The following is a 13722-nucleotide window of genomic DNA, read 5'->3' on the forward strand; positions in this document are numbered from 1 at the left end:
AAAAATCGAAATCCCAACAGTTTTTGAAAAAAAAAACTAAAAATGTTCACGATTTTTCAAAAATAGCAGATCTACAAGCTCATAGCGCGGCACTCGGTGCCGCGCTATGAGCTTGTATATCTGCTATTTTTGAATAGCCAAAGAAATCTAAAGTGACACAGATGCGTTCCCGGTCTTAAAAGGTTAAATCGCTCCCGCGTCTTTAACACAATGAGGCATATCTCCTTCCTCGGTCATGAAAATTACATTTTTGATAAGGGGTCTTTGTGACATGGAAAATATACTCTGAAGGCCTTTCTTTTCTGCTTTTGAGACGTACTCATGGCGGAGATTGCCCCCCTCCCTTGGGCCCGGCGGGCGCGACATTATCTGCCTCATGAAGTGCACTTGAATCACAGGGCCCCTGTGAGGCTCCGGTGCCGTCGACACATGGGGCCAGACATCTGTGCAAGGAGTAGGACCAGTAATGACTAGGGCCATCGCCACAACCTGTTGTTCAGGGAAATGAAATGTGTCTGGGCTTCACTGCTCAGGAAGGGGATGGCCAAATACTCACCTGCAGAGAGAGAGAGAGAGAGAGAGAGAGGGAGAGAGGGAGAGGGAGAGAGAGAGAGAGGGGGGGAGAGAGAGAGAGAGAGAGAGGGAGAGAGGGGGAGAGAGAGAGAGGGAGAGAGGGGGAGAGAGAGAGAGAGAGAGAGAGAGAGAGAGAGATGGATGCTGTGGACTGGCTGTGCTTTCTTAGCATGCTGCGTACGCACACGCGCACACACACACACACACACACACACACACACACACACACACACACACACACACACACACACACACACACACACACACACACACACACACACACACACACACACACACACACACGTACACACACGTACAAACAGGAAGGGGTTGTGTTTATTCACTGGCTCATGCATGCATTCCCATTATCTCATCTTCTCACTTGCATTCTCCACTCACAGTCACCGCACACACACACACACACACACACACACACACACACACACACGCTCACACACACGCTCACACACGCTCACACACGCGCGCTCACACACTCGCTCACACACACACGCTCACACACGCTCACACACTCTCGCAATGCCACCCAATGTCACGCAGAAGGACGTGCGGCCCTGTGTGTGTGTGTGTGTGTGTGTGTGTGACGTGCAGCGAGCGGCCCTCTTGTTTTTAGAGCGGCGTGGATAGAAGGGCTACAGTACTTCTCCAACAATGGTCCATCACCATGCCAACCAGGGATGTGAGGGGGGAGGTGGGGGGGGGGCTTGGCACCACTGCTCATGTTGATTCAAGGGCATTAAAGTACAATGTGTGTGTGTTTGGGGAGGGGAGGGGGGGGTGTTCCAGTTCCAGTTCATATCCAGTCTGTGCCAGGATTCTCTCCATCGAAACAGTCTGTCATTCACTGCTTTCTCCTTAACATGCTGATGGGCTGAGTAGTGAGGAGGGGGGGAGCGGGGGGGGGGCATTACAAACTCATTTTACTGGAAAGAGGGGGGGTCTCTCACAATACGGGCGATGTTGGTTATGCTTTTTCCCTTGTGCAACATATTTATTCATAACTTGGCTGTGAACATTTCCTCCTGTGCCTGTCGTCCTCCTGGAGGGGATGTGTGTGTGTGTGTGTGTGTGTCTTACATACTGAGCAGAGGAGCTACTGATGGTGGTCTGTGGTGGGAGAGGGAGACAGGCTACTGATGGTGGTCTGTCTGTGGTGGGAGACAGACGTCGGTGGTTCTCAAACTTTTCCATGCCAAGGCCGCGGACCCCCCATCTGAAAATATTTTGTGCCAGGGACACCCTGTACCAGATTTGTGTTGTTAAAATATAAAGGAAATTAAATGGCTCACAACGCATCGCATCGGGTCTCATTGCTTGTAGATCGTCTATTTTCAAATAGCTGGTCGGTGTATATAACTGATTCTGACACTATATTAACTCATTTAGCTGGGGACCCCGTAGAACCCCCTCAAGGACCCCCGGGGGTCCCCGGACCCCACTTTGAGAACCACCGCCGTAGGGAGCGTGCCGCGCGGCCTCGTGCGCCGCGTGCACAACTGGGTGTGTTTGTTGATACTCTGATTAAGACCTGATTATGCCAGGATAACAGATAACGACCACCTCGGTTGAGTTTAGTAAATTGGTACCTGTCGACTTTGTCTAAGTTGAATTAATGTCACGATGAGTGATCAGAGGGGGGTCACATGTTTGTCATGTTCATTAATCACTCATCATTAATGCCCCCCCTCAATCCCCCCCCACCCTTGTCTCTCTTTTTTTACCTTGCAGTGTGCAGAGTGAGTGACTGTCGGTACAACGCTGCAGTCGGAGCGGCATCCGGAGTGCTCTCTAACCAACGGCTACACTGACCTGCTGCGAATTGTAATACATGATCCAAGCTGCGCTCGGCTCTGCGCTCTCCCTCGGGGGGAATTACTTCCTGAGCCATAGGTGTACCGGCGGTAAAGAGCAACAGTGGACCATGTGATGCTTGACCTTCACTGAGAGCTCAGGGACACTCCTGGATGAGATGCCAAACCGCCTGTGAAGCCCCTGCTCTCTCTGAGCGCCGCACAGCGCCGTGTGCACATTGTTCCATTGTGGTGCCTGTAAACGTTACCCGAGAGCCAACACCGAGGGTGTGCGAGGGCTAATAATAATAAGAAACCCGGCGCTTGGATCTTCACCAAACCTGAGGGATTTACCAGACTTCTCGCCATGGGCTTGGAGGAGATCCCCTCCACCGTAGAGCAGCTGTGAGCGGGGGGAGCGGGAGGAGCGGGAGCTGGGTGGTGCCAGGACTTTGGAGGTGGTGGGACGGAGGAGGAGGAGGGTTTAGGAGGAGTAGCGAGCGCGCTGCTACGTCCATGGTGGATCTGCTGTGAAGGGGGCGACCACGACGGACGCAGCAGCAGAGAGGAGGATGTCGGCGGAGGCCGAGCTCCAGCCGGGCGTCAAGACCAGCCAGAGAAGGGAGTCCAGGAGGGTCAAAGGTGAGTGAGGCCTTGATTTATACTGTTTGCTCGCTGTTGCTGCGTGCCAAGATGAGCAGATCTACGAGTCGATAAATGAAACATAAAACTCTATGTGCTGTATGGCAGTGGTTCTCAAACTTTTTCGTGCCAAGGACCCCCAAATAGACACTTATTAGCCCGCGGACCCCCATTTGAAAAGATAGCAGGGACCCCCATAATAGAAGATTTTTACGGCTCTCTAGCAGTGATTTTCAACCATTTTAATTTCAAGGACCCCCAGTTTGACATGCATTAGGGCTACGGACCCCCATTTAATGGCATGTATGTCTCTGGGACCCCAATTTATATTGTAAAGTCAATGTTAATTTAATTCTGAGAGTGTACAAATGGAGAGTGTACAAATGGAACCAAATGGACCCTAACGGGTCCATTTGGTTCCATTTGTACACTCTCAGAGTTACAGACCCATAAGGGTCCATTTGGTCCCTGTCCATCATTTAGCTGGGGGGACCCCCTGGAACCCCCTCAAGTACCCCTGGGGGTCCCCAGACCCCACTTTGAGAACCAAGGCTGTATGGAACTGAGGGGACTCAGTTCAAACGCAATCCAGCGATCATTTCAAATGTGGGATAGATATCTACTGTCTGTTACTACTTGGCCCGTTGTGCGCCAACACAACGGGCCCACAACAAATAGCATAGTCGCAAGCCCGTTTGTTTTATCTATTGTTTTATTTATTCGCACAATAAAAACAGTACAAAGGTAGCATTATTAAAAGACACAGAAATAAGTGCAGGTGAGAAAGGAAACCCATAAAGGGCTTATACAAGTTCTCACCTAAAATAATAACATAGTAATCAAACATAAGACACGACAACAAGTACCTTTTGTGCAGTTGAATGTGTGGGTGCGTGTGTGTGCGCGTGTCTGCACATGTGTGCCTGTGTGTGTGTGTGTGTGTGTGTGTGTGTGCAGAAGATACACACAGTTAAAAGAATAATCACTTTGACGTGGGAAGAAAAGTCAAGAATTGCTAGCAAACACAACAGAAAGCACTTAAAAACACAGCGCTAACCGGGGCATGCTGCTCAGGTGCTGTATGTATTCTTACACAACGCACACACACACACACACACACACACACACACACACACACACACACACACACACACACACACACACACACACACACACACACACACACACACACACACACACACACACACACACACACACACACACACACACACGCACCCAGGAGAGGAAACAACACTCGAGGCTACAAAGGAAACGAGGACAAGTAGAGAAAGGTAGAACAGCAGGACAAGCTTTTTTACTCTGTGCGCTTGGCAGACGACCGCTGGAACAGTGAGTCATGTTAAGGATGTAGCTAAATATGTTAGCTGGACCGCGAGCCCTAGCTGTCTCATCCCAGAGGTCCAGCATGTAGTAACATCTTCCATCCCACGCGGCCCCCGGGGGGCTCGGTAGTGCCATGATTTAGGTGTCACGGACAGGGGGAATTCACACCCTGTCGCTTTGATGAACAGTATAAGTGATGTAATAGGCCGAGGCAGGCCTCGGAACGATCGCGGGGAGATTGAAATGGGATTGAATTGGCTAAAAGGGAGGAAGAGGAAAGAGGGGCTGAGACGGCGGTACTAGAAAGCACGAGAGAAAGAGAGAGAGAGAGAGTCAAGAGGGAGGGAAGGAGGAAGAAATCATCGTTGTTGGACCTTGTACAGTATGTCCAAAACTAAGGATGCACCGATATGGACCTTGTACAGTACAGTACAGTATGTCCGAAACTGTTACTTTTGACTTCAGGAAAAATAACCTGTGTTCCAATGGAGCGATTGGAGTTATTATTTAGTCACAAGCTCTTGTTAATAATTTCAATTGGTTAAATGTTTACAGCAGAGGTCTTCAACGGGGGGTCCGGGACCCCTACGGGGTCCTCACAGTTACTACAGGGGGTCCGCCAAATCTTTGTGTGATAGGATTTTTTATTTTACCTTAACCACTTGAACCCTAGTATCCCTTTTCAGGAGAACTTTGGCCAAAAATAGCAGATCTACAAGCTCACAACGCCTCGCGCTGCGAGGCGTTGTGAGCTTGTAGATCGGCTATTTTTGGCAAAGAGGCATAGATGTAGGAGGGAAAAAAGAGCAGACCATGTTAAAAAACGATATAGAGGGGGTCCCTGCTTCATCTCTCTCTCAGCTAGGGGGTCCTTGGCCTGAAAACGTTGAAGACCCCTGATTTACAGTATAAAACCCACAGACAGACTTGACAAAAAAAATCAAGCTGCAAGCTCGTAGATCACCTATTTTTGCTACTTTTGTAAGACACCGTCATACGACAAAGTATAAAATAAACATAAAAAAGATTAAATATAGAGATACAAGGTTTCTGCCCGACAGCGGTGATTATCTTCTCTCCCTTCTCTCTCTGTCCTCTCTTCATCCTCCGTTTTCTTCGTTTCTTAGCGTTCATGAGTAACGCCGCACCGGAGCGGTCCAGTAAATCTGGGGGGGGCTTCTCGGGGGCCGGGCTGTAATGGGGTCCATGGGGCCAGGTCCTCTGTGGCCGTTTCTCTGCCTGCGACGGCTCGCTCAGATAAATGGCCGTGCTGGAGGAGGGCCCATCGATTCGAGTTAAGTGGAAGGAGGAGGGGGGGGGGGGGGGGGGGGGGGTAGAAAGAGAGAGAGAAGAGCTGGGGGTTGGGGTTTTAGGCCATTATGCACGTGGCCCAATGCGACTCACTGGAGGGGGCTATCAGCACAGGCTATCAGACTTTACCATGTTAATCACATGTGCTGCGGGGGACCGTTGTCGCAATCACTGAAGATGCTATTTAGATCCATATAAATGGAAATGGGGCCACATCAAGATGGATGCGCGGTGTCACGCGCGAACGCAAGCAGCCAGCCAGACAGCCAGCCAGCCAGCCAGCCAGCCGGTGGCATTGGCGGTGAGGTGGCTGGAACCAGGTGAAGGAGCCTCTGTGGGGGGACAGGCTGATGGCATACATTTAGATAAAGCGCTGCCTGTGTTTTCCATGGGTGTGGGGCAGGAGGCTGACATGGCGACAGGCGGTGGAATAACGTTAGCGTGAATGTCAGGCCACGCGGTCCCGCACATCGCCTGATATCGTTCTCGCGATACTTCCAAAAGACAGATTTCTCAACGCTTTTTTGCCATTTCCCAAAGAGAACCGTACAGAGCAACGAGCCCATGCAGGCGAGAAGGCACACCGCCTCCGTAATGAGAGTAAATGATAGACTAATTAGTGTTTGTTGGCTGGACCTCAGCGGGGGGGTCAGAACGCCAATGTCTCTGACTCACTGACTGCAGTTGGCCTAACAACGAACTAGCCAATCACAGACCAATTGTCCCTCCAGGCTATGGGATGTGCCGGAGAAGTAAGTGTGTGTGTGTGTGTGTGTGTGTGTGTGTGTGTGTGTGTGTGTGTGTGTGTGTGTGTGTGTGTGTGTGTGAGTGTGAGAGAGAGACCAAGTGCAGACAGTCAGCCCGGATGATCTATTAAAGTGGGATGACAAACCTCTATGGGGATAACACAAAAACCTGAACATCACTGACTGATGAAGTTATAGGTTTAAAGCTATAGGCTACAGCTAAGTTATGAGTGTCACTGCTTCCTCTATCTATATTGTTTGAATTAAAAGCCCTGCAGCATTTCATACGGCCATATACTAGGTTTTGACCTAGTCTTGTCTAGTCTTGTAAGAGATGTTGTGGCGTGGTCTTTCCTAGACCCCAGATGTTAGTGGGAGAGAGAGAAAAAAACATGGCTGGTTGCGGCAGGGCCTCTCTCTCTCTCTCTCTCTCTCTCTCTCTCTCACCCCCTCTTTCTCTCTCTCTCTCTCTGCTTGGATAGAAGCGAAGGCTCCCCTCTGCCCATCGACGGGATTGCTTCACATGCGTGACTTCACTCCATCTCCATAGCAACTGTTGCTCTCCCGCTATAATCTGTGCACACACACTACACACAAAAATATTAATTTCAAAAAAGGGAGAAGAGAGAGTGGGTGAAAGCGACAGCAACAGGAAAAGAGAGACAGGCCGAGGGAAAGACACGAAAGATGGAAATTGCACACCGTGAAATCTCCAGATGCCTTTTTGTACACGTGTTGGACTGGTGGGGTGGGGCATGGCCTAAATTAAATATACTGCTTTGATCCTAGCAGAACAGGTATGATTTAAAAATAAGTAACAGCAGGAGCCTCTATTTAGAGGAGCATGGCTCCTCTAAATAGAGATTAGCTTACACTGTAGTCCGCTGTTCACCCACCGTTGGTCAGGTCATTGAAATGCACGTCCATCCTACCATTTGCTGGGAGATATGACTTCAAATCAATATCACCATTATTTCAAACGTTTGCCTCGATTATTATGATTAATGAACTCGTTTTTTCATAGTGCAAATTGCAGATCTACAAGCTCACAACGCGCCACGATGCGACTTTTGTACGCCACCATTGTACAACTAAGTATAATACAGGGTTAAGTGGTTAATCAGACTAATTGTGTCGATTCGTTGATGATATAAAAATAAAAAAAAGATGATAAAAAAAAAACCTTGCTTGAATCTCGATTATACGATTAACCTACATGAGCGAGATCAAGTCGTTCTTTGGTTAATCTAAATATCGGTTTCGATATATTTTCGGTTAATTGCCCAGCCGTAAATGACCGTGTCACCGGGCCCCACCTAAAGACTGATCTGGGCCATCCCCACTCACCCCAGCGCCCATCAATAACTGTATGTAACTCTGCCTTTGGATCAATGTGCTATCCACTGCATTGATGATGTGCACAATACCCCTCATTAACTCTATAATTGGTTTAACGATCCTCTCATTTAACCAAAAAATCTCGTGTTTGCCGCCGGAGCAGCATGCTGTAATTTTTTTATTTGGCGTCTCGCGCATTAGCGTGGGTTTGGAAGGGGGGGGGCGGAGGGCACGGCACTGCTCCTAATATTTGTAAATGTGTATCTGCGTGTGTTTGCGGATCGAGGCTCGATGAATGTTAGCTGGTACACATGGGGAAGGCAGATGGTCGGGGACAGATTTGCTCCCTTCTTTTCCCTTTTCCCCCCACTCCCTTTCCTTTAGGAATCATCAGCCCACCCGTCCATGGGTCCATTTTCTTTTACTTTCTCAGAGTTACATTAACACTCAGGATTTTGCTGTGTGTGTGTGTGTGTGCTGTCGATAAGCAGGACAGAGTTAATTACCGCCGCAGACGGACATAGACGATATGGCCTAGACGTGTAGTAGATGCATGCGTTCGCGATTGCAATTAAATGAATAGCATATCGTCTCTGTCGGATAGAAACCTCATAGCCTCATATCCAAAACTGTTACTTTTCAGGATTCAAATTCAAAAGTAGCAAAAGCAGCAGATCGACAAGTTCAATACGCGTCGTTTGCACCACGTTTCGAGCTTGCGGATCTGTTACTTTTGTGTGACGCTTTAGTATGATCACGTAGGGCGTTAATTTACGGGGAAAAAAACACAAAAAGGTGAAAATATGGAGATGGGAGGTTTCTCCCGCGACAGCGGGCATATCATCGGCAGACGCGGCTCTTGATAGAAGAGACGACTCGGGAGAAACACGCGGGAGCTCGTTTTCGAGAAGTTCAAAGGTTAAGCTGCCTCTGTGCCCGGGCTACCCAACAAGAAATTCCTTGGTTGCCAAGTCCTCATGACTGGAGGGGCGCTTATGACAGTCCATCTGCTGCCATCTGTGCCTCTTCGCTGTCCCCATTCTGGTGTGGCGGGAGGGAAGGAGGAGGGTTCCGACCATCCGATCAGGGATGAGCCCCTCGTAACAGTATGAAGCACGGCTAGCAGTAATTGTTCGCTCCGCGGGGCCCGCCAGGTCCTCGTGTCGTATAGGCGGGCGAATCCCGCCGCGTTTTAATTTTGAGTCACTCGACCCCGGATTCCTTGCAAGGTCTAACTGTTCCACTGGTTCCTCAAGGTCAGGTCCGGGGGACTATACCGGCCGATCCAAATGGACCCTTATGGGTCTGTATACACACACCCATAGTTATTATGAGTCACACTCTGAAAATGAAATTAATGCTGAACTAAACTAAACTAAACTATACTGGCTGGAACCCCAGTCTACATGGTAAAATCCTCAGTATTCATTTATCTCTGAGAGTGTATACAAATGGACCTGTGGACCTGTGAGGGTCCAATTTGGTTCTATTTGTACCTTCTCAGAGTTACAGACCCATAAGGGTTCATTTGGATCACTGGTGGTCCCCGGACCCTATGTTGAGATTGAACCGGTGGTCTAATCTACTTGACCCTCTTAACCCATTCAAGGACCCATCAGGAATCGGTAATGTCATTTTAGCCACATAAACCATTATTCTATACTTTGGCTATTAAAAAATAGCAGTTATACAAGCTCATAGCACGTCACTTCATGAAAATAGTGAAAATGTGTGCAATCTATGAATATGTATAGTTTTTTAAAGCAATTTCTTTCTACTCAAATCTTTGCTTCTGGGGGTTGCTGGAACAAAGTATTTTGAGATGGGGTTCCTTGACATGAAAAGGTTTGAGCACCACTGATATAACAACATATGTTTTTTCAGAAAACTGTTTAGAAGACATTTTGTAGGCCTCAGGTCTTAATGGGTCAAATAATGAAAGGCATGTAGTTGTTGTTCTACTTGGACACAGATAGCCCTCTGAAGCGCTGGTTCTCAACGTGGGGTCTGGACAAGGTCAAGGACTCCCCCCAGGGGTCCTTGAGACTCCAGGGGGTCCCCAGCTAAATGATTTATTAGTTGGGAACAAAATGGATCCTTATGGGTCTGCATCTCAGAGAGTGTACGAATGGAACCAAATGGACCCTTATGGGTCCATTTGGTTCCATGTGTACACTCTCTGTCTGTGCCAAATTGACACTGAGGGTTTTTCAGTGCAGATTGGGGTCCCAGACATAAAAAATCATATCAAATAGGGGTCTGTGGCATGTAACTGCCTGGGCGTCCCTCAAATTAAAAAGTTGGGACCCTCACATGATTTTGGGGGGTCCCCAGATGATGAAAAAAAAAGAAAGAAAGAAATTAAAAGAGACCATTACTGCATCAAAAGTAATCAACAAACTATACTATAAAAACATTGGCCAAATTGTCAAATAATATAACTTTTTTTTTTTATGATCCACAAGCTCACAACGCCTCGTAACACAAGCTATTTTCACAATATTTATCTGTGGAACCGAGTCAAACAAAATGTAATGCCTCAACTCCAAGTTTTTATCAGGGTGGGGGTCCCCAGTTCAAATATGATTATTTTGGGGGGGGTCGCAGCATGAAAAGGTTGAGAGCCACTGCTCTACAGAACAGTGACCTTTTAGTCAACCGGATTACAAACATGGGGTCTTACAGTTTACAATTTGCATTATTCAGTAGACACTCTTATCCCAGAGCGAAGTGAAAGGCCATGAACCCTAGTCAACAAACCACCGGCTAAATATTCACAGAAGTAAAATGTAAATAACAAGCAAAACAAATGTAAATAACTAGCAAAACAAATGTAAATAACTAGCAAAACAAATGTAAATAACTAGCAAAACAAATGTAAATAACAAGAGGGACCTCTCAATGTTTGGTGATCCAGGAACTGAGGGGAGCAGGTGTCAACTCTCATCGTGTTTTCTCACTCTTCCATGCACACACTCTCTCTCTCTCTCTCTCTCTCTCGCGCACACACACACACACACACACACACACACACACACACACACACACACACACACACACACACACACACAGTTGTTTGTATTACTATACTTGTGAGGACATCAACATCTTGAAGATGGTGATTTTATGAATGTCATTATTCATTTTTTGGCTTATGGGTTGCCATTTTTAACACTAAAACTAAAGCCCAAAATTAGACAAAGTATAAATCAGGCACAACTCCAACTCTAAACCTAACCTATGTCTAATCCTAACCCTAACCCGAATCTTTACCTAATTGTAAGCCTACCTCCCCCCCCACACACACACACACACACACACACACACACACACACACACACACACACACACACACACACACACACACACACACACACACGCGCGTGCTCTTCCTCTCCATCGTTTGGTGTCGCTCCTCTCTCTTCCTTCCGCTGTAGAACATGATGAAACAGCGGTGCCCCGCGGTGCACTCCATCACCGCCGTCTGAACCCCCGGGGGCGCACGGCACACTGAGCTACACATATATATACACACTACTGCTGTATATCTACTGCTCTCATACAGTATCAGTGGTGGAAAAAGTACTCACATTCTTTTACTTAACCACTTAAAACCCATATGGGTAACCGGAGTCCCCAAGGGCTCAATACTAGTATATTATCTGTTTTCTGTTATTGTGGGGAAAGCTTTCCCTGAAGATAGCAGATCGACAAGCTCACAACGCGGTGAGCTTGTCGATCTGCTATTTTCAGCAAAAGCTTTCCCCTAATACCAATGCTGGGGTTTAAGTGGTTAAGTAAAAGTATCAATACTGCTATGTAGAAATACTCTGTTTACAAGTAAATAAGTCTGGAATTCTAAATTTACTTGAGTAAAAGTACAAAAGTATTGGTATCAAAATGTACTTAAAGTACCAAAAGTAGAAGGTACTCATTACGCAGAATGTCCCATTTCACAAGTTTTCAAATGTATAAATTGTATAAATTTTTTTTTGAAAAAAGCAGATCTACAAGCTCACAATGATGCAACGCATTGTGAGCTTGTAGATCGGCTTGTAGATCGGCTATTTTCAAATGGCCGAAATGTGTATAGGGCTGAAGTATGTTTTGTGATGATAATCAAAATCTAAGTAATCAACTAAAGTTTTCAAATAATTGTAGTGGAGTAAAAGTACAATATTTGCCTCTGAGATGCAGTGGATTAGAAGTAAAAGTATCGACTATTGGAAATACTCCAGTAAAGTAAAAATACCTCAAATTGTACTTAAGTACAGTACTTGAGTAAATGTACTTACACCACTGTATCTACTGCTCTCATTCAGTATGCAAGGCCAAGTATGGCTCTTCTTTTTTTTTCCTTCTCTGTCTCGTTTTCTCTTTCTTCTTTCTTTTTCCTTTTTTTTGAGGATACGCGCATAAATCTTTAACTCTCTCCTGAAGTGTTATTAGGAGAGATGGCACACTGCGGGAGAGGCAAATTGTACATAACATCTGGTGAAGCTCACATGGGAGAGAGAGCGCCACTCAATTGGACCACCACACGTCTGCTCTGGAATGATGATGTTATAAGATGCAACTGGAGCAGAGCGGCTCGTATCTCCTCGCTGCGTCGTCTGTCGCCGAGTGCGCCAGTCAGTGAATTAAGGATAAAATATAGTAACCCATTAAGACCTGAGGCCCGTTCTACAAATGTCTTCTAAATCCTAACAGTTTTCAGAAAAAAACATATGTTGCTACAGTATATCAGTATATGCTGTATATAGCAATATATATCAGTATATTGTTATATCAAAATTATATGTATTTGGCCATGGACCCCCCCATCTAAAAATATTTTGTTCCAGGGACCGCCAGAAGTAAAGATTTCAGTTAAAAATGTTCGCTTAAAAAAGTATATATTCTAAGTCTAAATCTTAGACTTTTTTTTATGTCAAAATCTTAACACAGCAATGCATTGATATTAAAAAAGAACATTTCCTTTGCAATATGAACTTGTAAACAAAACCCAAAAAAGCATGTATACTTTTGAAAAAGGAGTAGTTCACCCAAAAAATTACTTCTATCAATTATACACCCCCATGAAGCCATGAATCTTTTTGTTTTTGTCGCATTCCTAAGTCAATAATTTGATGAAAAAAGTATATTATCTGACAATTTGGCCAATGTTTGACCAGTTTTTATAGTATAGTTTGTTGATTACTTTTGATGCAGTAAAGGTCTCTTTTCATTTCTTGTTTACGCCGACACGCCTCCAGTTCATTAAGTATGCCTGGTTCTCACCTTAGCACCTCCTCCACCACCTTAGCACCACCCACCTGTCCTAGTCCCTCCTCCTCCTCATGCCCACACCTGCTGTGTTATGATAATGAGGGGGAGGGTATGTTTTTTGGGGGCTCTGTGATTTCACTAAAGGGCTGTTTCTCTATTGGCACGTTTGACCCTCAAGATTTCAGGAAGAAACTCCAAATAATCAGAGAAGACATAAAACACCATAAAACCACCACCGGGGGGCTTAATGAAGTTCTATCAACCTCATAGACACATGAAAAACAGAAAGTGCAAAAACATGGCACCAGCTCTTTAAGTACTTTTAAAAGCAAGTACTCCAGTACTTAAACTCAAGTACAAATTAGACTGAGCAACCTTCACTTGTAGTTGAGTAATATTTTGACCAGGAGTATCCACAGTATATGCTTTGACTCGAGAAGACTCACAAGGAGCAGTGTGTGTACAGTATATAACTCTCGCTATACCCTGGCAGGGGAAAAGCATTCTGAATAAGTCCCAGGTTTGACATCCATTTACTTAGTGTGTAATGACTTTAGAGCATCGTCGAGCCGTCTCCCCTTTAGAGAATTGAGCCCTCATGAATTAGTGAGCGGATGTGTGTATAGCCAAGAGGAGAAGCTGTACTTTTTTTCATTCATGCAAGCCACTTAATTTCAGATTCTTTTTCCTTC

The 13722-nt window shown here is 46.1% G+C and overlaps 1 protein-coding gene across 1 annotated transcript in view; it reads left to right on the forward strand.

Moving 5' to 3' along the window:
- Window positions 1-2953: 2953 nt before the first annotated feature.
- Window positions 2954-13722, forward strand: part of LOC311045080 (disabled homolog 1-like) — a gene marked incomplete at both ends in the record, with an annotated part of 44409 nt that continues 33640 nt past the window's right edge. Inside the window, one exon of the mRNA XM_084056889.1 lies at window positions 2954-3023. Coding sequence (XP_083913015.1) covers window positions 2954-3023 — 70 coding nt within the window. The remainder of the gene's footprint in view (window positions 3024-13722) is intronic.

The sequence above is a fragment of the Gymnoscopelus microlampas genome, assembly GCF_963454915.1.
Source record: "Gymnoscopelus microlampas genome assembly, chromosome: 5".
NCBI classification, from domain to species: Eukaryota; Metazoa; Chordata; class Actinopteri; order Myctophiformes; family Myctophidae; genus Gymnoscopelus; species Gymnoscopelus microlampas.